The 27,005-nt window shown below is 37.6% G+C and overlaps 1 protein-coding gene across 1 annotated transcript; it reads right to left on the minus strand.

Moving 5' to 3' along the window:
- Positions 1 to 14,572: 14,572 nt before the first annotated feature.
- LOC104099150 (probable LRR receptor-like serine/threonine-protein kinase RFK1) lies at positions 14,573 to 25,727 on the minus strand. Its single transcript, XM_009606059.4, has 24 exons — positions 25,490 to 25,727; positions 24,015 to 24,189; positions 23,383 to 23,454; positions 23,186 to 23,254; positions 23,035 to 23,106; positions 22,762 to 22,833; positions 22,586 to 22,657; positions 22,430 to 22,501; positions 22,276 to 22,347; positions 22,103 to 22,174; positions 21,948 to 22,019; positions 21,197 to 21,268; positions 20,933 to 20,998; positions 20,626 to 20,688; positions 20,489 to 20,536; positions 20,305 to 20,348; positions 19,559 to 19,947; positions 17,909 to 18,104; positions 16,417 to 16,560; positions 16,109 to 16,227; positions 15,817 to 16,027; positions 15,485 to 15,722; positions 15,229 to 15,379; positions 14,573 to 15,106 (listed from the first exon to the last, which is right to left on the minus strand). Exons 1-24 carry the CDS (start codon positions 25,584 to 25,586, stop codon positions 14,750 to 14,752), a joined length of 3,015 nt encoding a protein of 1,004 aa, XP_009604354.1. The 5' UTR covers positions 25,587 to 25,727; the 3' UTR covers positions 14,573 to 14,749.
- Positions 25,728 to 27,005: the final 1,278 nt, after the last annotated feature.

A 27,005-nucleotide genomic window follows, 5' to 3' on the forward strand; every position in this document is an offset into this window, starting at 1 on the left:
GCTTCTGCAGCTTACGTCCCACTTCTGCGGGCATGCACCTGCAATGAGACTTCCGCAGGTGCAATTACACCAGCTGAGTCCAAACTTGAGTAGTCTTACAACTTCAAATCTTGACCCGTTAATCACCCGAAATCAACCCGATAAGTCATATAACAGATATAAAGCACAAATGGAGCAGTAAATGGGGAAACAGGGCTACAACTTGCAAAATGACCGACCAGATCGTTACACTATATGACTTGCTTCCCCAATTATGTCAATCACGATAAAGAGAGTCCGCTCATTAAGGTCGTCTGGGCTCGACCTCAATAAGCGGAGAGACTAATTGTATGTGCCAAAATCTGCCCTAAGGGTATTTAGTCTAATATGACATTAAGGAAAGTCGGTCGAGGTCGGCCAGAAGGTAGCAAAATTCGTGGCCGAGGTGTCAACTATGGTCGAGGCCATGCACTGCGTAAAGGACAATAACGACTAGTTTTCTGAATAAGCTATTAAAGAGAATATTCTTATGGATATTCCCTATATTTGTACTATTAGGGTTTACTAGGGATATGTGTTGAATATATAAGGGAAAAGAAAAAGAAAGAAAGACATGTAATATTCATTTGATAAGAACACTTTTGAGAACAAGATTTGCTCTCTCTGATAAAATACAAAGATTACCTTTTGATAAAAATTCTTGCTCATATTATTCCCAACTTTTTCCACCAGATCCGAGGATTGTTCATACGAACCTTGGACATTTCTGTCACTCATCATTGTCAGGAGAAATATTCGTCAAATCCATTCATTATTGGGTGAATCATTCTCCTTATTTACTTAAGTGTCATTTATTGTTAGATATATCTTCATTAATGTTCATACTTTAAAAGTATTTTGCACTAAATGTCATCAATCATTTATGGGATCTGTCCCCATCTCCCGCACGTTTTCGAGATTAGCATATAAAGTTATTATCCTCCACTAGATTTAACTCATTATAACATAAATTTAATAGTTTTACTGGAAGTCACATTTTTTGGTCAAACAAAACCTCCACCTCAACGTGAAAGGCAAAAAGCTCACAAGTTGGAGATTACAAATCGAGTACAAATTGGAGATTACAAATCTATTATTTGCCTCGTATGGAAACTTAAGTGCACCAAATATGTACTACATGAGATTATAAATGAGTAAGCAATCCAATATTCTCTAATAATGATTTCACATGATATTATGAATTAAAGGACAAGTGGTTCTAGATTATAAACTCGTCAATTATCCTTTTGTATAAGTTATAATTAGTGTTTTATTGACTTGGAGTTGGTAAGTCAATAAGCAATGAGCTGTACGTATTTTCGTAGATAATTAAGCCTATTCTTGGAAATAACGATTACATTAATTCTTTTAAGCAAATTGAGGGATGAAGCGATGTACAAAACGAGAAACTTTTTGATTTATATATTCAAAAAAAATAAAAGTCAAATTGACTCGCCTCAAGCAAGATAAGCAATAATGTGAGAGCTGATTGGTGTTTGCTTATTTGCAAAGTCGAAAATGCTAACGTAACTTTAAAAGGTCCACTCACTATTTATAAAATCTATAAGTTGATCAAAAGTTAAATTGACTATGAGCGTAGACTTCATTAATTCTTTTAATGAAGTTTCTGGTTTCTTTTTAAATTAAAAAAAAATGAACAAAATAAAAATTCTAACGACAATGACAATGCTTGATACAATACCGTACATAAGTCAACTGGAAATTAGATTGTAGATACATTACTTTTATATAAGAACAAAATACACCTCTATATGAGTTTACTCAAGAAGGATCGTGTACTCCAATTTTTATTTTTATTTTGAATTTTTTTACTCCAAGATACATAATTGAAAATGATCACCAGAAAGTATTCAACTTAGGTTGAGACACAAGCTACGTATTTCCCGCTTTAAAGACAATTGATTCACCATCTTGATATTAATTACCAAAACTTAGTAGATTCTAACGTGGTCGACTTCGAACATAATTTATCTTATGATTGCTTTTATCATACTTAAATTTTTATCCACGCCAAAAAGCGTGATAAGTTTATTTCAATAAAAAATACTTTATTCGTCCAAATTTATATAACATCATTTGACTAAACACTACATTTTAAAAAAAAAAAACGTTAAAAAATTGTGTCCTAACATAAATATTTGACAATTGTATGGTTGTAAATTATCTCATTATGGATAAAAGTAAAATTTTAAAGTTAAATTGGTGACATTGTTTTTGCGACAGACTAAAAAGGAAAGTGTGTCATTTAAATTAGGACGAAGGGATTAATAATTAAAGACCTGTTCGCTGAATTTTATTACCAGTAGATAAAAAGAATAAATAAGGTCAATTGAGGCAGATTATCAACCTAACCTAACTAAAGACTAAAATAAAGAAATTTATCTTATAACTAAAGTCGAGTCTTAAAAGATACAGTACTAGTAGAATATCAATAAGAGAATCATTAATGTTATGTTGAGCTGCTAAACGGCCGAAGTGGAATTGGCCATGAACCTCCTTGGGTTGTTCCATTTTTGAATCAATTATTGAAGTAGAATCATATGATGTATTCTTAATTACTACTCCGCATGGGCGGAAGGGGCTACGCCAAAAAATTACATTTATATATGTAAGTCAAAATCTGTTTTGCACTTCTATATATTATATTTTGAATCTTACAAACTCAGTTGACAAGCATATTACGGTGATCAAGAGGGTTTAAAATCTTTATAAAGTCGCTAATTCCCATAGGCCACAATTTTCTTTTAATTTTTCTAACTCTTTCCTTTTTTTTGAACCCCTTAGCGCAAATCCTTCGTTTTTTGCATTGCATCTTGCTAATTAAGATCCATTTATTTCTAACTATCATCCTAGTCATCTTGTTCAATATGTCGTATGGCTTCAGTGAGATATTATTTTCACACTAGATATTATTGTCCCATTTCTGTAACGTTATAAAATCAAAAGAGAGCAATGTGATTTGAACCAGCAACCTAACAAAGATTTTAAACCCCCTTGACAGTTATGATTTTGGGATGTATCAAGGGAATTTAAAATAAAATACATAGAGATATAAACCGAATTTTACCTTATATATATATATATATATATATATATATATATATATATATATATATATATATATATTGTAATTTAGGCAAAGAATGTTTGGGTGAATTATCGATCCAGTAAATCCGCCCCTGAATTCTCCATCAGTAATATTCCCAACATGTGTTGATTTTGTTATAAGAAAAATCAAATTATGGTGGATGTCTACTCTTACTCCATGATCTTCTCAAATGCTTAATGACATATTTCTATGCTTAATGACATATTCAATGACATATTTTTCTTCACTTTTCATTCCTATATAAAGGCCTTGTAATAGATAGGAAGATACACACAATTGAAGAAGAAAATCTCTTCCTTCTCTCTATCTCCATTTCTTGTTCATGTTTTACTAAATTGCTTTTATTTCATAACAACATGTCTTATTCATGCTTTACTAAGTTGCTTTCATTTTATAATACGTTATCAGCACAAACTGCTCATTTCATGATCTTCTATGTCAATACTATGTAAATTATAAGCAGACAATGAGAACAAGTACAATGAAAAAAGTCTTGGATGATAATACAAAGATAAGTTTTACATCCATCTAAACCCATTCATACTTTCATATCTTTGCATTAACTTTATGTGTAGTGTTTAGTAAAAATATTTTTTTCAATTGTATCCAATAAAATAAAGAACTGGAAAGGTATGTCTTTATTTGCTACATCTCTTATAGGACAAAGATAATATTTCAACGTATATATATGTTCTGACCTTTTACATATTATGATAGATAATTATTAAGATAATTTAGTAATAATATTTTTACCATAACATGATGTATTTCATTGAAAGCAAAATTGATATATATCCTAACTAGCATTTTTGTTGCAGAGGAACTGTTTCAAGATTGAAATAGTTATATATGTCTTCTTGAAAGTTAATTTACTTATGCCTATAATTATGAAGTAATAATATTTTAAAGGCTCGAGTGCGAATCCTAGTAAATTTTGGCCTATTATGCCAAAGATTGAGGGTAAGACAATGAATTCAAGTCCCAAAGCGCTATGTTGATGAAAAGACGTTGGATTCAAGTTCCAACGCATTATGGCCTAGTATGCCTTTATATGGGTAAGGCATTGGGTTTGAGTCCTAATACACCATATTGATAATAATAATAACTAAAGAAAAAATAATGTAATTTTCATGAAAAAGCATGAAGCTTGTCCCACTTGATTTGTTCCATTCTTGAAGTGAATGTGATAGCAGTGTATGATAAGTCTAAATAAAGATAAGTGGTTGACCAATGAATGTGGGCATGTGAAAGGCCAAAATAATAATAGTTATCACTATGGTAATTATAAAAAGGGAAAAATTCTTTGAAGAGAATGTGACTTGTGATAAACATTGAGATTGCATACTCATTCGTGAAAGTGAATGTGAAAATATATATATGATAAAGATTATGCATAATAATGTACTTGTGCATAGTTGGATAAATACTACAACTCGCCTCTAAGGGAGATTTGAGACAAAGAAAGATAATGAATATTATTGTGTAGTTACATGAATATATCATTGGTCGAATACATATAATACGCCAAAAATATTTTGTCATGCCTTATGAAAGTTATTAAAAGCAAAATTAAAGCAAGAAATTATTTTGCTTGTGATGATTTTGAACATGACAATTATTATGATATGATTCTCTTTGTGAAGGAGACATTCATTAGATGGATGGTGTGACAAAAGATCTTGTAGTACAAAAGCAGTTAAGAGCTCTGAAAGAACTAATTTGTTACTACCCGGATGAATGAAATTATTCATGACATTAATATTGTAGTAAATCTCAAAAGAAATATTTTGATTTACAAATATATTAGCCAAAGTGGTTGGCATATTGAGACTATAAATGAAAAGAAGATTGAATATCTTTATATTACTATAATCACACCGGGTAAATATGAAAGGTTACCTGACTTTTCTTCTATTTGTACTACACAAGTATAAGCATGATGATGCAATCACAAGTCACAAGTAAACTAAAGGTTTACTGAAATAAATATTAGTTGGCATGACCGGTTGACCATCTCGGTTCAATTATGATGCGAAAAATTTAATTGAGAATTACATTGGCATATATTAAAGAAATATAAGGTTCTTCAAAAATTCTCTTGTGCTGCTTATTCTCATGATATACCAATTAAGGTTGGGATTGAATCCTTTGATTTCTGGAACGAATAAAAGGTGATAAATATATGGGCCCAGTCACCTTCCATGTGGACCGTTTACTATTATATGATTTTAATAGATGCATCTATTCTTTGGTCACATGTGCATTTGTTATCAACTTGTAGTTTGACTTTTGCAAGATTGATTGCTCAAATTATTAGAGCACAGTTCCAAAATATAAATTATGATTATTTATCTTGATAATACTGGTTTAAATCCAAGTTGGTTTAGCAGAAATTGTATGCCTCCAATTATAGCTAAACCATTAGTTATGAGAACAAAATTTCCAAAATAAAATTTGGTATGTGATGTATTATTTAATATACAACAGCACTTATACGCGTCTAGCCAAATTAAGATAAGTTCTCCCTATCACAATCGGTTCAGGGTCAGGAACCAAATAATTTCTATCTAGAAATATGAATGTGTTCCACCACAATGTACAAAGATGGATCCCCAAATAAGGCTAGGGATATGTGTCGGTGATCCCAACAATAGGGGGAGAAAATGGGCAGCTGAAAAAGTAATGCATGTAATGAATTATTATGAGTACATCTAGATCCTCGTATGAGAAAATGTGAACTTGAAGTTCAAGGTATAATTCATTTGTAAAATATTGCCAGACGTATTTGCTGACCCAAAGTTAAATATCATATTCAGCTGCTAATGCTCCAAATAAAATAAAGTTCATAATGAATAGAGTCTATGGCATGCATGAAGCATAATAGACTAATCGGTTCCAAAGATAAAACTCCTTTAAAAAGGAGAGGAGCAAATGTTCAAGATGGTCATAATAAGGAGGCAAGTGCTCTAGAAGATCACCACGACATAATACTTCATAAGACCTGTTACGAGGCGCCTTCCTGAAGTTCCTTGGAAGGGTGACATAAGGCTAAGCAACCGATGTCAGTACGGTTGTTGTCCGCTAACTGAGATCCCCTCCGTACGCTAGACTAGATTGTCAGTGCCGTACGGGAAAACCAATGTCATGAGCAATTGAAAGAGAGCAGAAAAGGGAATTGAGAATGAAAGAAAGCTTGATTGCATTGAATGAAAGCTATTACAGAAAACAAGACGGTGTCGGGGGGAGAGACACCAGTACAGAGAATTGTTTGCTTGCTTGAAAGTTTTGATTCCTTGGTCCCCCTTAATAATGCTTAAAAAAAATAACCAAAGTTACATGACTAGATCTATGAAAGCTGAAAAATCACACTTAAAGAAAATGCAGCAAAACTACTCTATATTTACAATGAAAAGGACTTAGTCTTCTACAAAGCAGCAACAAGTCCGTTGGCAACAACTTTGTCTTTAGCATCATGGTCTGCGCGCGCGGCATTGTTTACGCGCGCGGCGCTGTTGGCATCTGCCTGTGGCTGGGCGCTGGCGATGGCTATCGGTGGGGCGACAGAGGCGCATGCGCGCTTGTCACTTGGAGCTGCCGAGACCACGGGGCCGACCGTGGCGACGGGCGTTAGGAGGCTGGCCAGGACGCCACGGGGCGCGTCCAAGGGGTCATGGGGCATGGTTGGAAAGCCGCCCATGACATTCTCCCCCACCTGAGTTGGCGACGTCCTCGGCGCCTTCCTTGCAAGGTAATCATCAATCAGGCTCTTGTAGGCTTTGAGGTTTGTTCCCCTCTCCCAAGTATTCTCCTCTGCATCACATCCCTGCCATTTCACCAAGAACTCCTGGTGATCTTTTCTTGAGGCGTGAATCACTCGATCATCAAGAATAGCTTCAGCACGCCTTTTCCCGGTTGAATTGGGGCCTCGAATACTTGGTATTGTGAGTTGGCTTCGTGAAGGATCCTCCATATCTTCCCGAAAAGGTTTCAGGAGACTGACATGGAAAACATGATGGATTTTCCACCAAGCTGGGGTATCCACCCGGTATGCAACTTTCCCAATGCGCCTTTCAATGGACAAGGGTCCAATATATTTTTGCAATAGGCGAGGGTCATGGACCCCTGCAAACAAGTACCGCTTTGGGATTTTGACCATCACTTTGTCTCCCACCTGGTATTCCACAAAGCGGCGATTCTGATCAGCATGCCTCTTCATCCGCTTTTGGGCTTTGACAAGATAGCTCCGCACTATCTCCAAATTTTGCTTCCATTCTTTTGAGAAGCTGGCAGCCCGAGGAGATTTTGACATGTTTGGTGCGTTCACTGTGTGTGGGAGTAGCGGTTGCTGTCCGGTAACAATTTCAAAAGCGCTTTTGTTGGTACTTGAGCTCTTTTGCAAATTGAAACATAGTTGAGCAGCATCCAGAAGCTTCACTCAATTCTTCTGCGATTCGGTCACAAAGTGCCGGAGATATTCCTCTAGCATGCCATTGAATCGCTCCGTTTGGCCATCAGATTGCGGATGAAAACTTGAGCTATGACTCAATTTTGACCCGAGGCACTTAAAGAGTTGGGTCCAAAAATTTCTAGTGAAGCGTGAGTCGCGATCACTAACAATGTCTTTAGGTAATCCCCAATATTTGACGACATGAGAGAAGAATAGTCGAGCTGTATCTTCTGCTGATATATATTGTGGGGCTGCTATAAAGGTAGCATACTTGGAAAACCGATCCACCACAACCAAGATAGTTGTGAGATCTCCGACCTTGGGCAATCCGGTGATGAAGTCCAGGGAAACGCTTTCCCAAGGTCTTTTTGGTACAGCTAGTGGTTCCAAGAGCCCTGCCTGCGTCAAGCGGTCTGACTTATCTTTCTGGCATACTAGAAAAGTCTTCACATACTGAGCGACGTCATCGACCATTTGAGGCCAATAATATGCACGACGAAGTAATGCCATGGTGTGTTCCTCGCCGGGATGACCGGCCCACAAAGTATCGTGGCATTCTGCAAGAAGAGCCCGTCACAGATCTCCTCCTTTAGGAACATAAAGTCGGTTCCCTTTCACCTTCAGGAAACCGTCTTCGGTGTAGAACTGGCGAGTCTTGCCATGTCCTACCAAATCAACCAAATACTGTGCAGCAGGATCCTTGATGAGTAGATCCTGTATCTGGTCTTTTATGGTGGTGGTTACTTTGCTTCCCTTTAGGGCGGCGAGTATACACATCGATGCTAGATCAGCTCTCCGATTGAGTACATCAGCAACATGATTGGTCTTTCCACTTCGGTACTCCAGGTTGAAGTGAAATTCCGCTAGGAGTTCCTGCCACCTAGCCTGTCGACCGTTCAGCTTTGGCTGGGTCATGAAATGGCTAACGGTTGTGTTGTCTGTCTTGACCAGGAATGGGGATCCCAGTAGATAATGCCTCCAAAGGCGTAAGCAATGAACGACAGCCAATAATTCTTTCTCATGGGCGGCATAGCGCCGCTCTGCATCCTTCAGTTCCTGGCTCTCGTACGCTACGGGATGCCCTTCTTGTAGCAATACTCCACCAAGTGCATAGTCGGAGGCATCCGTTTGCACTTCGAATGGCTTGGCCAAGTCAGGGAGGGACAAGACTGGGCTACTAGACATAGCCATCTTCAATGCGTCGAAGGCCTCTGCCCGCTTGGGCCCCCAATCCCATGGGGTGGCCTTCTTGAGAAGTTCTGTTAGCGGCACTGCAATGAGGGGGTAACTTTTCACAAAACGCCGATAGAAGTTGCATAGACCAAGGAACGACCTCAAGGCATGTATATCCTTAGGAGGCGGCCATTCTGTAATGGCCTGAATCTTCTGCTGGTCTATCTTGATCCTCCCTTCCTCGATGACATGTCCAAGGAAGTCAATTTGTTTCTGAGCAAAGGAGCACTTGGATAGCTTCACATATAATTCGTGCTCCCGCAATCGGGCTAGGACCTTCCGCAAATGCTCCAGGTATTCTTCCAGTGTCTGGCTATATACCACAATGTCATCCAAATAAACCACGACGAATTCATCAATGTATTCTCGGAAGACTTGGTTCATCAAGGTGCAAAATGTGGCTGGCGCGTTAGTCAAGCCAAAGTGCATAACCAGGAAATCGTACGACCCATATCTTGTCACACATGTCGTCTTGTGCTCATCACCATCTGCAATCCGAACTTGCCAATAACCTGTCCTCAGGTCTATTTTGGTGAATACCGTCGCACCACCTAGTCTATCAAACAAGTCTGCCATTAGCGGAATAGGATACTTGTTTTTCACGGTGATTTTGTTTAGAGCCCGGTAATCCACACAGAGTCGTAAACTACCATCATGTTTCTTTTGGAATAGCACAGGGGACCCGTATGGGGACTTGGAGGGCACGATGATCCCTGTGTCTAGCATTTCCGTCAATTGTCTTCGAAGCTCGGAGAGTTCGGGTTGTGACATTCTGTACGGCGCCCGGGCAGGTGGCTTCGCACCCGGCACCAACTCAATCTCATGGTCCACAGTTCGCCTGGGCGGAAGGCGCTTTGGCATGTCTTGTGGCATGATGTCTTCAAATTCCAGAAGCAACTCCTTCACGGGTGCAGGAATGGGACCCGAGGAGCGTTTTATATCTTCTATGCAGAGGGTAGCCAGGAACGTGGGTTCATGTCTTTTTACCCCCTTCTTCAACTGCAAGGCCGAGATGTTCTTGGCTGCCATCTTCATGGGAATGCACGAAATAATGCAGGGCTTGGCCCCATTTGCACCCATCATCATTAGCATGTCTCCATACGGTGCGGGCATGGTATTGGTCTATCTCAGGAATTCCAACCCCACTATTAACTCAAAGTCATCTATGATCACTACGTGCAAGTTGAACTTTCCTTCATAAGGGCCAAGCTTCACTAGTACTTCTTTGACTATTCCACCCACTGGTTGAGGTGGTGAGTTGATAGCCTTCACACGACCTTTGCCCTTTCCTACAACTAGTCCAAGACGCTCCACCTGAGTCGAGGCTAAGTAGTTGTGGGTGGCACCCGTGTCTATCATTGCCCAAATGGGCTTGCCATTTACCTTTATGTCAATGAACATTAAGGTCCTCTCTTGATGAGGAGGAGTCCTCAAATTTGCCTTCTTATTTCCCTTCCTGGCAATTGGACAGGGGTCCTTTTTCTTGCGGATACCGGCACTGGTTCCCGCTAAGGGCTCAGAAATTGAGCCAATAATTGCATTGAATGCACTTACTGGCTTGGTCTAATCCGCATCATCGGCGTCGTCATCTGTTCCATCCTCAAAAGCTTGATGGGCATTCATCTGTGCATGTGGGCATTCATTATTCCAATGTGGTCCGCCGTAATGACGACATCCTGAGGGGGGCTTCCTTCCCCGATCATTGTTGTTAGATGCAGCACTAGTACTGCCGGAAGAGGGAGCCTTGGATTTGGGTGCACTCCGGTCTCCTCCACTTCTGCTAGGGCCACCAGTGTTTGGTTGGCCCCCTTTGTATCCTCCTCGGACAGGCTGTTGAGGCCTATCCTTCCGGGCTTCCACTTGGTAATCCCCAAGGCACTCTGCTGCTTGGATTGCCTTAGGCAACGTGTCTACCCTTTGTCTCTGCAACTCCATCCGGGCATAAGGTTTCAACCCTTCCAGGAAGGTGAAGAGTTTGTCTTTGTCCCCCATGTCACGGATGTTCAGCATGAGCGCGGAGAATTCCCGCACGTAATCTCGCACTGATTTGGTCTGGCGGAGCTCCCGCAACTTTCTCCTGGCATTGTACTCAACATTTTCGGGGAAGAACTGTAGGCGTATGGCTGCCTTCAGTTCCGCCCATGTGTCGAGGGCATCTTCACCTGCCTTGATGGCTTCGTACTTCACCCGCCACCAGAGTTTGGCATCACCCTGAAGATACATGGCAGCAGTTGCTACCTTCTTAGCTTCTTCCAGGCTTCCCACGGCATCGAAGTATTGCTCGATGTCGAAAATGAAATTTTCCACTTCTTTGGCATTCCGAGCTCCACTGTATGGCTTTGGCTCAGGAATTTTCAGCTTTTGTGCCATGGGGGCGAGGTTCACACCACCCCCAAATTGGTTTCTGCCTCCTCGAAGTAGACCTTGTAAAGCAGCATTGACAACATTGAGTTGGCCTATCAAGTTGTCTATAGTTTGTTGCATGGCAGTCACCCTGTCTGCCTCTTGTTCCCTGTTGGCTAAATCCTCGGCACGCTCCTGCTGGAGGACCTCAAATTTACCAAAAATTTTAGCTGCCTCTGTGGCTGCTGTTTGCCGGTCTCCTTCAGAGTCGCGACTGATGTTTTCTATGTCAACTTCGGCCTGGATGAGTCTGCGGTCCAGGTCGTCCAACCTTTGCACTAGGCTGGTCTTTAGATCGGGCACCATTTCCACGATGGGCCGTAATGCGTCAACCGTTCCCTCAAGGGTCGCGATGCGATCCCCATAATTCACCATGGTCAGAAATGGTGGTAATTGCAATGTAATCCCTCGTCCGATGTCGAGCCTAGGCTCTGATACCAACTGTTACGCGGCGCCTTCCTGAAGTTCCTTGGAAGGGCGACGTAAAGCTAAGCAACTGATGTCAGTACGGTTGCTGTCCGCCAACTAAGGTCCCCTCCGTACGCTAGACTAGATTGTCAGTGCCGTACGGGAAAACCAATGTCATGAGCAATTGAAAGAGAGCAGAAAAGGGAATTGAGAATGAAAGAAAGCTTGATTGCATTGAATGAAAGCTATTACAGAAAACAAGACGGTGTCGGGGGGGAGAGACACCAGTACAGAGAATTGTTTGATTGCTTGAAAGTTTTGATTGCTTGGTCCCCCTTAATAATGCTTAAAAAAAATAAACCAAAGTTACATGACTAGATCTATGAAAGCTGGAAAATCACACTTAAAGAAAATGCAGCAAAACTACTCTATATTTACAATGAAAAGGACTTAGTCTTCTACAAAGCAGCAACAAGTCTGTTGGCAGGAACTTTGTCTTTAGCATCAGGGTCTGCGCGCGCGGCGCTGTTGGCATCTGCCTGTGGCTGGGCGCTGGCGATGGCTATCGGTGAGGCGACAGAGGCACATGCGCGCTTGTCACTTGGAGCTGCCGAGACCACGGGGCTGACCGTGGCGACGGGCATTGGGAGGCTGGCCAAGACGCCACGGGGCGCGTCCAAGGGGTCATGGGGCATGGTTGGAAAGCCGCCAATGACATACCTCATGGGAAAGACTCAGGTACCTGAAAATAATAAGATAAAGAGATCTCAATAAGTTATGTCTTTATTGGGTAATAGTAGAACCGATATAAAATGATCGTCGATGATATTGTTAATTTAATGTAGCGCTCAATATTATTAATATTGACGAGGATCTTGAGCTCAAATCTATCATAAAATTTGGACAGATAAATGATTGGCCAAATGAAAAATACGCAATGAAAATTGATTTCACCTGAAAAATATGAAGTTGGACGGATAGTCCCAATACCTGAAAGTATAAAACCAGTGGAGGTATAAATGCGTTCTTGTGCGGAAAAAAAAAAGGCAAGTCGATAAACATAAAGACGACTTGTGTCACAAGAAAATTTGTAAATATCCTGGCATTAATTATATAGAAATATGTTCTCCTGTGGTGGATGTCGCCATTTCAGGTTTTAATCTGGCAATACAAGAAAAACGTGATATGCGTATAATGGAAATCATTGAAGGATTTAAATTGTTCTGAAGCATATTAAGGTTTCCAAGAAATTTATTAAATAAAGCTTCAAAAATCCTTATACGGATTGAAACAATCAGGGCGCATATGGTATAGTCGCCTGAGTGAGTACCTGTTGAAAGAAGGGTACAAGAAGGATTCAATTTGTTCTTGTATCTTTATAAAAAGATATGGATCTAAATTTATTATAATCACCGTGTATGTTGATGATTTAAATATCATTGGAACTCCTAGGGAGCTTCCTAAAGCAGTAGACTATTTAAAGAAAGAATTTGAAATGAAAGATCTTGAAAAGACAGAATTTTGTCTTGGTCTACAAATTGAGTATATGAAAGATGGAGTTTTTGTCCATCAATCAGCATACACTAAAATGATTTTAAAGCGATTATATATAGATAAAGCACATCCATTCCGACCTCATAAAAATAATGAAGAGCTTATTGGTCCCGAAGTACCATATCTTAGTGCAATTGGTGCACTAATATATCTTTCTAACATTACAAGGTCTGACATAACTTTTTCAATTAATGTCTTAACAAGATATAGCTCTGCTCCTACAAGGAGACATTGGAATAGAATCAAACATATATTGCGATATCTAAAAGGGACTACCGATATGAAATTATTTTATGGCAATGATTGTAGTCCCGATCTTGTTGGTTATGCCGATGCTGGGTATTTATATGACCCACACAAGGCTCGATCTCAAACAGGCTATGTGTTTACATATGGAGGCACTGCCATATCTTGGCGATCGACTAAGCAATCAATCGTGGCTACTTCATCTAATTATGCTGAGATAATTACTATTCATGAAGCAAGTCGAGAATGTGTATGGTTGAGGTCTATAATACACCTTATTCGAGACAAATATGGTTTGAAGTGTGACAAACTACCCACAATTTTGTATGAAGACAATGCAACATGCATAGCCCAATTAAAGGGAGGATTTATAAAGGGGATAGGACAAAGCAAATTTCACCAAAGTTATTTTTCACACATGATCTTCAAAAGAATGGTGATATCAATGTGCAACAGATCCGTTCAAGTGATAATATGGCTAATCTGTTCACCAAATCTCTACCGACGTCAACCTTCAAGAAACTAGTGTACAAGATTGGGATGCGAAGGCTCAAGGATATGAATTGATGCTCTCATCAGGGGGAGTTAATACGCATTGTACTCTTTTTCCCTTACAAGGTTTTATCCCACTGAGTTTTCCTTGCAAGATTTTTAACGAGGCAACCAAAAACGGATTTCTAAACATGTGTACTCTTTTTCCTTCACTAGGATTTTTTTTCCCATAGGATTTTTTCCTAATAAGGTTTTAACGAGGCACATTATCTATAGACATCCAAGGGGGAGTGTTATAAGAAAAATCAAACTATGGTGGATGTCTACTCTTCCTCCATGATCTTCTCAAATGCTTAATGACATATTTCTATGCTTAATGACATATTCAATGACATATTTTTCTTCACTTTTCATGCCTATATAAAGGCCTTGTAATAGATAGGAAGATACACACAATTGAAGAAGAATATCTCTTCCTTCTCTCTATCTCCATTTCTTGTTCATGTTTTACTAAATTGCTTTTATTTCATAACATGTCTTGTTCATGTTTTACTAAGTTGCTTTCATTTTATAACAGATTTGTCTTTTTCTTGGGAGATTTTAAAAAACATTGTAGCACCACTAGAATGGTGCCCTGACACTTTTTCTTGGGAGATTTATGAACATTTTATAGACATCTCACTCACAAAAGAATTAATATACAAATAGTTACAACAATCCTACTCCATGAGAGTATTTGAACCAATGCAGTCCCTCAGGAACCATAAACCACTGCTCTACACCGGCAAGAGATTACTAAGAAAGATAAAATTATAGAGTCAGTCAGATCTTGATTCCGGGTTGTATTCACAGAGATCAGAGGCAGTTTGTATGCTTGCTAATTGAGCTTGATTACTTGATGCGCTTTGATTTAGCCTCTCTCGTTGGAAATCTTTCAAGGCTTTAAATCTCAAATCATCAGAATACGTACTTGCTTCTGGGATTTCATCAGGGACATCTCTTTGTCCTTCAAGCATGCCTACAGCCTCAGACATTACAGGCCTGAGTGATGGTGTCGCACTAGTGCATAATAGTGCTACTTTTATTATCCTTTCTGCTTCTGCTTTGCTGAAACGAGAACCCAATTTATCATCGATAAGCTCCTCTATTTTTCCATTTTGTAGCAAGTGACAGGCCTGCAATAAAATTTTATATGGAGGTTTTTCGGTTAAAAGAGTTCAACGATTCTCAATCTTAAAAATAGCAGAATGGTCTGGCTGTCTTGAAGTGCATTAACAATAAAGGTAAAGGAAGATACCCAGTCTAAAAGACAAATGAAATTGTCGGAAGGGGCATAGTTATTGTTGTTCTTGCCGCTAACAATTTCAAGAAGGACAATCCCAAAGCTGTAGACATCTGCTTTGTAGGACAAATAACCCCACAGTGCATACTCTGGTGCCATGTATCCTCTGCAGTTATTAACATACAATTATGCCACAAATTTTACCTAACCACACTGATGACAGGATAAAGGCAAAAAGAAAATCTAGTTTGAATTCTGCATTGAAACATACATTGTTCCAGCAACTCGAGTGCTAATATAGGTCTTCTCATCTTCAGTAAGTCTAGCCAGCCCGAAGTCCGAAATTTTGGGATTTAGATCTTTATCTAGCAGTACATTAGTAGCTTTAATGTCTCTGTGTACAATTTTAAGGCTTGATTCCTCATGAAGGTAAGCTAGACCTTTAGCAATCCCAACACAAATCTTGAACCTTGTCGGCCAATCAAGTATCAATTGACTTTTCTCTGGATCTAAAGTTGTCCATCATACTAAAATGTTAATAGACATTTCATAGAGAGCTGGTAGTAGTTTAGAATTTTTTTTAAAAGTGAATGAATAACTTACTAAATAGTGCACGAGCAAGGCTATTGTTCTCCAAGTATTCATATACGAGCAGTAATTCAGTCCCTTCAATGCAGCAACCATGCAGCTTAACAAGATTTGGGTGTTGCAAACAAGAAATCATGCCAATCTCATTTAAGAATTCACGGTTTCCCTGTCTTGATTGATGTGAGAGCTGCTTCACTGCAACTGAAGTACCATCAGATAACCGGCCCTACATCAAATACTTGGTCAGAGTTCACAAACAATAATGATAACAAAGATGCTACCATTACTATTGTTCCCATAATGATACCTTGTAAACTGCGCCAAAACCACCTTCCCCTATCTTGTTAGAAGCATCAAAGTTGTTAGTGGCAGCCTTTATTTGCTTTAAAGCAAAAGAAACAGTCTGCAGCTCCATGCCTTCTAAATCTGTCATGGAAATAGAGTCTTTAATGGTTAGTCATCTATTTACAACTCATAACTTCTGGATAGTGAGATTTTGTTGATTATCATTTCAGTAGAATGTGCTCTTTCAGATCAGCAATGCATGGATCAACTGCCTAATCACAGAATTTGCTAGTTAAAGTTACTTCTTTCTAACACATGTTCAGTGATCACCTTTTCTCTGTCTCTTTTTGCATTGCAGATACCCTTTCCACCAAAGTGTGCTCATTACCAACAGGAAAATGCATGTTGCCCCTACTCCAACAATAACATAAACAGTCACACTCTTTTTATCTCCCTCTGAACAAGATTTAAAAGCTGCACAGAAATGAAGACAAAATTGTTACGTGTATGCAGCAGCAGTGCAACAGAAAATGAGATTCAATCAGCTAAGATTTCATCAAGTTTATTGAACATGCACATGTCATTCATGGGAAAATAAAAACAAAGTAAATATGTTTACACTCATCAACCCTCCTTCAAGCTGAGAAAAAGGACTTCGGTTTGCTATTTCAACCAAAATTATGAAAATGGAGTTCCACGGCCATATAGAATGACCCATATTTCACCAGTTCCCGCTGCCTCTGAGCATTACCCAAAAAAAAAAAGGGGAGGGGGGGGGGGGGACGAAAACAACCATTTCAGTCTTGCATAGACTTGTTCCATTTCTAAAGCATCAGCTTAGAAAGTTTCACATCAATTTAAATGGTGAACTTTCCTGTTAATATTACTATTTCTGAAGATATACATAGTTCATCCCTTTTACGCAGGAGATTCTGGAAAACACATGTGCCGCATTTACATGTGCTGTACTAATATATGCATCGAACTTGTCTGCTGCAAGCCCGGAACTTGCAAAGACCAATTACACTTGGCTTTTGATTGTTCATACAAACGAAGAGCTGATTAAATAGATACAATACGTATATAAAAGAAAGGCAAATACTTTAGGAGTTCCAGGGAATTAAAAGCTACCTTTCATTAAGAATTAGGAGAGCTTGTAGAAACACAAATCAGGGAACATACTAATACTTATAGATGGTACAGAACCACAAGCAGATCAAGCCAGGAATGAAGTTTAAGAGCTTGGTTTAAAGAAACTAGTTTGCCCAATAATAAATTAGGAATGCTAATGAAAAATTACTCTTTCAATCACTTGGAGCAGGCCAAGTAAAGGTTCACAAATTGGCTTTTGATGCTGATAATATTTTACTTGTGGTCTCTAGAAAAACGAAGCAACTCTGAAGCGACCAAAGCAAATCAATTGTTGAGATAGATACTCAACCAGTTATCTTTTGCAATTTCAGAAACCAACAGGTGTTCAAACAACAGGGAGAAGAATGGGCTAGAATCAGATTTCCCTCATATTGACTTGGATCATGGAACCTAGAAAACCAACATCTTTTACATGGAAGTTGATAAGCATTGTCAACCCCACAAGTAGTCTAGCAGAGCATGTAATCATTCATTCCGTTGCAGTGTTTTTCTAGAAGCAAGTAACCAATCCTGTGACCTGATCAGATGATATCTAGAATATCTCTGTAGGATTTTTTACGAGACATCCTTTAAATACACAATATATTACAAAGAAAGAAACCAAGTGAAAGTATAAAATTGGATATACTTTGTCATTCCCCTTTGGATGATGAAGGTTGAGGAAACTTACTTGGTTTGAGTGAAATAGCAGATATGAGGGGGCCGTAATTCCCTCTAACTGGGATTCTGGTAGTGCCTTTGCCAGCCCAGTAAAATCGAATCTCCAAGGTATTATCTGTTACACTGGTGTTAAAATGCCTTACTACGGGTTTTTGAACTCCATCAGCCTCATTCACAATATTGAAATCTTTCCAAACTAATTTCTCCTGGAGCAGAAAGAAGATCGTGTAAGCATCTTTTTGTCAGGAGAAAATGCAGTAAAGTGTTAAGAGTATTTTTAGGTTAATAGAATGAAAGAATATTCTTCCTAAATTTTTCATAATAAGGAATCTCAATATATAGGAAATTTTCCTAATTTAATAACTTCTCTTATTTCATATAAGTTAAAGTTATCTTATTTCTAGTAGTCTTAACTCCTACATAAGGAGCTTCTTTTCATTTAATCTCACAAGGATCGGAGACTCTACTATCTTGTTATATATCTAATAGCTTCCATCTCATGCCACCTATACAGACAAGGTTTTTCATTTTTTTCACAATTTTACTAGTCTTGTATCTTTCTAGTTACTGGTCAAGCAACACCATTATTACATGTCTATTCAGGCCATTGTTTTGGGCCCTCGTTCCACTTATAAACAGTCCACAGTTGCCCTAGGGCTGATATCATCAGTTCAAATCTGTCGACCTGTCAAGTTACAGTCTATGTTTGTCCAGTAAGCTGACAAGTCATTATTCAGAGAAACTTTCTAGTTGCAACTCGATATGTTTCTAGTCAACGCCTAGTCTCTCTTCAGGCCCTTTTTTTGGGCAGCACGTGCCACATATCGACAGTTCACATTTGTCTAGATTTTGATATCATCAGTCCACGTTTATTGACCTGTCAAGTTGACAATCTATAATTTTCTAGCCAGCCAACAAGTCACCATTCAGACAGCATCATATTGCCGTCCAGAAAACATTTCCAGTCACGACTTATCCAGCTACATGTTTATAGTCAATGCCTGGTCAGCAGCATTTGATCGTCAAATATTGTCAGCTGTCTAATCAAGCTGGCAGCATGCTTACTTTCGTTTAGATATCTTGTTAAGCTGGCAGCATGAATGTCCTCAAATTCGATCATGTCTAATGGATTTATGGTAGTGTCATATCTTGTCAGTTTCGTCTCAAGGTAGTGTCATGTCACTTTTGAGCTAAACTTTACGAACTCAAGTTGCTTCACCACCTTGAGATGAGGGACGTGTTGAAAGAAAAGAGAATTAATACAGTAAATGTGTTCAAATATATTTTAGGTTAATACTAGAGAATATTCTTTCTAATTCTGTTACAATAAGGAATCTAAGTGTATGGGTAATTTTCCTTGTTTAATAACTTTTTTTATTTCATTAAGATTAAACTTACCTTATTTCTAGTAGTCCAAAATTCCATATAAGGATCTTATTGTATATTGTTAACAACAAAATTCAGTACAGGTTCTCCCTTCTTTTCCTCTATCTTCACACATCCAATCATATTTTAACAGCATAGAAACTTATCTAATTAACATACCAACCTGAAATTGTTAACAACAAAATTCAGTACAGGTTCTCCCTTCTTTTCCTCTGTCTTCACACATCCAATCATATTTTAACAGCATAGAAAGTTTTCTAATTAACATACCAACCTGAATGTATATATCAAACACTCGCCTTCCAAGACTGGTATAGGTGCTCTCATTTGTAAAAGTTATTTCAGCAAAATCCAAGCTGACATTGTAACTCCCATTCTCCAAGCAATAATGGAAGTAAGTGAGCGAGAGGGGAGACATCCGCGCATTATTGTACAATTCAGAGAGGCTTTTTGATGGTGTACTTTCAATAAAACGAGCATTTTGATCGTTATTATCATCCATAAAGTCCCCAGTGCTACTCAATCCCCAAAAATTGGTACTAGTACTGAAATATCTAGCAGAACCACCATCAACTCCTGCATCTCCTTCATAATTAACCTCTCGGCCGCCCTCCTTTACGATATAATCATTTCCACCACAATTAACATGTAATGAGCACCCATCTGGCAAGGAAAATTGTAGAATTCAGTGCTCAAATCATGGTGCTCAAAATATTTCTCATGTTGGGAGAATAATCAAGCAGAGAATATTTCCAATCATTAGGTTATGAATCCACAAATCACCTTAAAACCTGTAGATATATGACTTTAGGACTGAATCCAACATTAAAATGTATTGGCATTTTAATATAACAGATGATACTAATGTGCTACAGTCTCTTTGATAGTTGAGCAGTTTGCTACTCGAGTTGTCGAGAGAACGCCAAGGGTCTAAAGAGTAAGCATCAGATTCTTTACTGTTGGTTTGTGTTTTTCATATGAAATTGTATAACTTTCCAGAGAAGAAAAGAACATACTTACACCGAGGACAAGTGAAATCCTCTGTACATGGAAGAATTCTCCTTCTGTAGAAGTTAAAGCGCAAAAGCAGTTAGACCCAAATTTGAATCAGATGAGAAAGCAAAGCTTTGCACTTCCTTTTTCCCTCAGTTTCATCATGAATCAGAATTTTAATGTTTCAGAATAATTAGAAGAATCCTCTTACAAGGGGCTTGCTGCTGCAGAGCTCTTGTACAAGTTTACATACAGATTCCTGTAGTAGGAATAATTCTCAGAACCATATATGCTCATCCAGTAAAATAACTTAAGAGCAGGAATTAACAAATAAGGACCTTTGCTTACATATTTTGCTGACAAGCATGTTGGTCAGGTCCTTGCCATGTAAAATTATTGTAGGAAAGATCACTGCATGTGACGAATGCTGTCAGATACCATCTTACCAATTATGAACAAGCATTTGTGAGATCCGCATGAAGACAAAATGTGGGGAAAAACTGCCGAGATCAATGAATCAAAATTGCTTTGGCACGCCAGTGTACGATCACTGTGTTTTTGAATAATAAATATAACATGTTCCGCAAAGACTGATCCTATCATACACAAGAAGAAAGTGTTTATGAAATTAGAATATTAACAAATGTAGACTTACACATTTATTCCATCCTTCAAAATTGAGTCAGGTATAACTCCACTGAGCATGTTGCCAGTAAGAAACCTACGTAGAAAACATAAAGCGGTTAGGCAAGAGCAAAGCTGGAAGTACGACAATATGTTATATGCTTCATACTCCAAGATGTTTGGGTATGAGAAAAAAAAGCTTGAGAAGAAAAGAGAAGAGACTGCTTTAACTTGCTAACAGAAAAATCAAAAGGGGATAATTTCCCAGAAATCCACCTTTTGCAATTCAACTTACACAAATTTCAGCATACTTCTAGCACTAATATTGTTTGGGATTCCTCCGACTAACTTGTTGAAGGTAACGTCTCTGCAGTAAAATTAAACAGAAAATCATGATTAGAAAGTACTTTACCATTTGAACTCTTAGAAGGAGGAGATGAATCTGTGTGTCACGAACTCTTACAACTGCCACATGTATATTGAAGAGCAACAACAACAACAACAACCCACAACAACCCAGTAAAATCCCACAAGTGGGGTCTGGGGAGAGTAGAATGTACGCATACCTTACCCCTACCCCGGAGGGGTAGAGAGGCTGTTTCCGAGAGACTCTCAGCTCAAGAAGACGAAAATAGACAATAGAATCTATGACAGGAACAAAAAGCAGAATATACGCATCGTAAGAAACAGAAAATAGATGGAAAAGCAATAACAACAACCAATAATAACGCTAATGCTCGACTCCCTCCTAACCTTCAACCCTAATGCTCGACCTCCACACCTTCCTATCAAGAGCCATGTATAAAAGAGCAAAATGTATAAAAGAGTGACTCTATATGTTAAACTAAAAAATGTACCGGAGAGATACAAGAAGAGGAAGGATGAGAAGAGTAATTAAAAGAAAATATCAACATGAAGTTGATATTAAGGAAAAAGACATCAATGAGAGCTCAGGAAGCACAATATCAACATGATATCTAATACAGAGGACAGTCATAGTCGAAGCAGAAAAATTTATTTTGCCTAACTGTATGTCGATAACTTACAACGTATGCAGATCCTTCATCGCCCAAATATATACAGGAAGTTCTCCAGAAAGGCTGCAGTTTCTCAATACCCTGTATCCATATTTAATAAACTTAAGGAAAACTAGAATGTCCATTGTACAATGATTTCCATATATCAGTACAATTTGACATACAAGGTTACCAAGCCCATGATATCGCTCAGTGGAGGAAATGCCTGAGCTGGTCCACCTATGTCACTGATCCTCCTGTATACGAAATTGCCCATGAGATAACTAGCAAAGAGTAAAAGCTCTACAAAAATCTAATGAAAGTAGTTAAGATAATATTGAAAGGTTCTATTACTCACAAATCTGTTAACTTATTCAGAAGAGATATGTTTGATGGAATGGGACCTTCTAGTCCGGTGGCATGCAACTCTCTTCATATATCATCAAGAAAAAGTTAGAAACTCTGTCAATTCTTTTTTTTTGAAGTTTGGGAGGCATTTCCAAAGACCTTACAGTTTGGTAAGTTGTTTCCAGTTCTGTATGAAATCTGGAATCTGTCCGCTGAAATTGTTATCATTTATCCTACTGTATAGTAAAAATATACTGTGAGATATACAATTTCCCGAAAAAGGAAGGAGCTAAAAGCTGGGCTAGGATGTATGTTCTTACAAATCCGTTAAATTTACGAGTTCAGAAAATGAAGTTGGCACCTCTCCCACCAATTGGTTGGAGGATAAAATCCTGAAATTAGAAAAAGATAAAGTCACTCATCTATGCATCGGTCATACAGGTGTCAATTGTTTTTCAAGTTTGCTTTAGGAGAAGATAACAAAGAGAGGTCTTACAGGGTTTCCATGTAGATCAATTTCCCTAGTTCAGAAGGAACAGTGCCTGAAAATTGGTTCCCCTCGAGGTTCCTGGTTAAAAGATCCATTTTCAATGCTAGGAACAATGAGAGGAAATAACCACCAAAATTATATTTGGAAAAAATAACCACTTCATTTTCCTTTTTTAATATATATCAATAATATGGACAAATTTGTGGTCTCCATCTAGTTAGGAGAATCCAGTCTCGACTGATGTCATTGAAGTAAGTTCGAAAGAAATTGAATACATACAGGTATAAAAGGCTGGTGATGTTTCCCAACTCCTTTGGGATTCCCCCTGACAACCGGTTTACAAGAACAGAGCTGGATCAAAAAGTATACAGTTACAATTTGCAAGTGAAAACATGACAAAACTGATCAGCGGAAAGAAGTGGGTTATTACATGTTAGTCAACTGTGTTGTGGCCCACTCAACTGGTATTCTACCACTGAGATAGTTGTATGCAAAATCACTATAAATGGGGCACGAAGAAAAAGGCAAAAGATTTAGTGAGTGATGTTGATATTGGCAAGAAAAAAGAAGCTAGTGACATCAATTAGGAAAATTTCAATTGTGGAAATGGTCGAGAACAGCTCTTACATTTGTCGGATGTTGGGAAGCTTTACCAATTCAGGTGGGAGAACTCCTGGAAGACTTAAACCCTTTAACATACTGCATAGGTGAATATAATATACAGACATCAATTACGAAACCAATTGCAATAGAAAAAAAATAAGATGTGGGCACGCACGCACACAAAAGAAGAAAAATACGAAAATGACTTCTTCTGATAAAGGAAATCAGATAATGAGTGGTATATTTAGTCAATTTGAGAAAGAAGAGTTAGTATGAAGTCACTAAAAGGAAACTTCTGTATTGACATAGCTTTTCTAAACCTAATTAAAGCATATCCTATGATGTTTCTCTTTACAAGCTCCAGGAATACTTAAGTTTGAATTAACCTTTCAAGCAACCATACATAATGGTCCAGCGGAAAGGAAGTTCATGAAAAATCTGAAACTTCTTCACTTCGAAATTCCTTGAGTTCGTTCTTTCAATTTATCAAGTTGGATCGTCCCCAAGCTGGCTTTGGGGTGACATTGATAAGCATGTAGATATTGGTCACACTCATAGTACTATTGTAGCGGTAGAACGAAAGCATGCATGACAAGCTAAAAGGCTAGAAGCAAACTAAACAATCTTGATTTAGTAATAAGGTGTAAATGCCTCACATTTTTGAGATGTGGTCAAATTCGTCACTTCCGATGCCACGATCACATTCAACAATATTCTCAGACCACCCATGTGGCTTAACTCTGACTCCAACCTCTTCAATTCTGCATGAATCTGCATCGAAACTCAAATATGTTGCACCCATGGTTTTGGCGATTTGTTGGAGGACATCCACTGAAAAACAACCAGTAAGGTTGAAATTAACCAGTATAATCCACATTTGATAATACATGAAGACCCTGGAGAAACTGAACCCTCAAACTAACTTCAAAAGAAACTGCAGCCTTAAAAATATTATTCCGAACAGGGGCGGATCTAGAAGCCCGACTACGGGTTCGGCCGAGCCCATTAGCTATTGTTCAAATAGTGTATTTGTGTTAAAAAATTCATTAAATATAAAAACAATATAAAGTGTAGAACCAAGTTAATGGAACTTGACGTTGTCGTTCTAAAATTCAGAACCCATAAATTTGAAATTCAGGCTTCGCCTCTTATACCGAACAATAGTTGCACAACAAAACTACAATTTGAATAAATTTGGACAAAAAGACCAAACTTCCAGCAATAAAAGGAAAAGAATAATAATTTTTTTTGTTTTTTTGGTCTTTCTAGATCATAGCAAAATTCAAGAAATGACTTAAACAACTTGTTTGGATTGTTGTTACGTGTCGTTTCATAATGTATCGTATTGTATTGTATTGTTTGATGAATACAGCATTTGGATAGATTGTATCGTTTGTCGTCCTTTCATAACGTCACGTACTAACATTACGAAGAATAAACTTGCAACATTACTAATAAAAAATAGGATAGGAAGTAGAATTATTATATAATAGGATAAATGATAAAATATGAGTATTTAATAGTAATAAGGAAGGGCAAGATGAGAGAAAAAAAGCAAGGAAACGACGCTACCACACCAAATTTGTTGTTCCATAAAGTGGCACTTTTCATCGTTACGTAACGATGGATTTAATAATACGATACAATAAAATTAAAGTAATAATCAAAACAAACATTGTATTTAAAGAAACAATACGATACCATAGAATAGGTAACACCCATCCAAACAAGCTGTTAATTATGAACTGCCCCAGATTCAAAGCCAACACTTCCATGGCTAAACAAGCAAATCACAGTATTGCCTAAATGGAGCATCTCAACCACTAGACATAGCATGAATTTCAGAAATTCGGTAACGAACTGTAATATTCTATGATTTATACATCTGAGAACAGCAAAGTACACACTTTTTCACTATAAATTCACTAATTTGAAGTAATTCCACCTATTTCTTATCTTCTTTAAACTCAAAACTCCTCATCCTCTTGAGATTATAATACAGAGAGAGCTGTACTCAAAAAATTTACTATTTCTTAATCTGCTAAAGTATACCCCCCCCCCCCCCACACACACACACTCCCATGGAGTCCAAAAATACCCATGAAAGCAAGCGACAAGAGTTGCAGCATACCTTCTTCTTGAGGCACTTTGGACTCAGCAAATATCAAGAACAAGAAGCAGCAGTTCAATGTAAAAATCCAAGCTGTGCTGTTTCCAGATAAGAGCATTTTTCATCAAGATTATAAAGAAAAATGTGTTAAGAAAACAGTAAGTGCACAAGTCACCATGAGGAAATATATGAATATCCCAAGAAATAAACAGCAAAAAAGAGGGAAAATACGTATAAAGTTGGAAATGATTGGTGCTGGAACTGTATCTATGTAATGTTCTAAGAAAGTAGACGTGATACTTTCTAATCAAAATGGCTGACAGGGAATTTTGGAGGCATGCGTATGTGTTAGTCGTACAAGTTGAGGCATGAGTGATTACCATAATTAATTTTCGGATTAAATTTAAAATGTTATGGATAAAATTATAATATAATTAATCTTAAAATTAATTCTTTCTGTATGAAAATGGAATAATTAATTTTAAAATAATTAATTATGAAATAATTTATTTTTCAACCAAACTATTTGATGCTAAGTTTAGTCATAATTTTCCTATAATGGTAGTAATTGTCAAATCTCAAAACCTCCTCGAGCTTTGATTTTTCTATATTAAGAGGTCTTTTGGTCGGGAATAAGAAAAATAATCCTAGCATAAAATCTAAGACGAAATAATACATTGTTTGACTGGAAAAATTAGAAAAAATCAATAAATAATACTCCATTCACATAGTTTGGTTGGTGGGGTATTACGGAATGGATATTGTATTTTATATGAGACAGAATTTAGAATAAGAGATAAATATAAATATATATATTTTATTTTTAAACAAAAAGAACTCTTAAAGTATTATTATTATCAATTCATACGTTACTCCTATTATTTATGAAACGACAATTCATTGTTTATTAATTAGGGACAAACTGTACCAATGAATATGTAAGCCGCTTGTACCTTCTTTAGAAATATTCTTCTTTTATTTTTTTGGTAGAAAAATATACTTCAGCATTTACCTAATAGGTGTGGACTAATCAACCCATGTAATTTCCACTATGAAGAAAAGTCATATGCAACATTAACTGGCGCTTGAATAACGAAATCGTCCGATAAAGTTCTGAAACAATGTCATTTCTCTTTCTCTTGTATATGTCGAGACAGTCGATTTTTATTTTAGCGGAAATCATGTTTTTTCTATCATTCGAAAAGCTGAAAAACAAAAATCACTGGCAATCTCTCCTTGCTTAATCTGAAATTAAATTAGATGAAATAATCTCCATTTTCTCAAAACATAAAAAAAAAAAAAATTAAAAAGAAAGCACTGGTAAATACTCCTAATATGCTAAGGTGGCAGCTACAATATGTGAGCATAAGTAGGATCTCATAGAGGAAATGATATCCATATAGATATATGGGGATCATTTCAAGTTTGAAATTTTTTGATGGTGTATTAAATGGTGTTATCCAAAGTCCAAAAGTCGTAATTAAAAGAGTTGAAATTTTTTATAGTTCCATTTCTTTGATATTTTCACAATTAAAGA

Source organism: Nicotiana tomentosiformis, chromosome 2 (genome assembly GCF_000390325.3).
Source record: "Nicotiana tomentosiformis chromosome 2, ASM39032v3, whole genome shotgun sequence".
Classification (NCBI taxonomy): domain Eukaryota; kingdom Viridiplantae; phylum Streptophyta; class Magnoliopsida; order Solanales; family Solanaceae; genus Nicotiana; species Nicotiana tomentosiformis.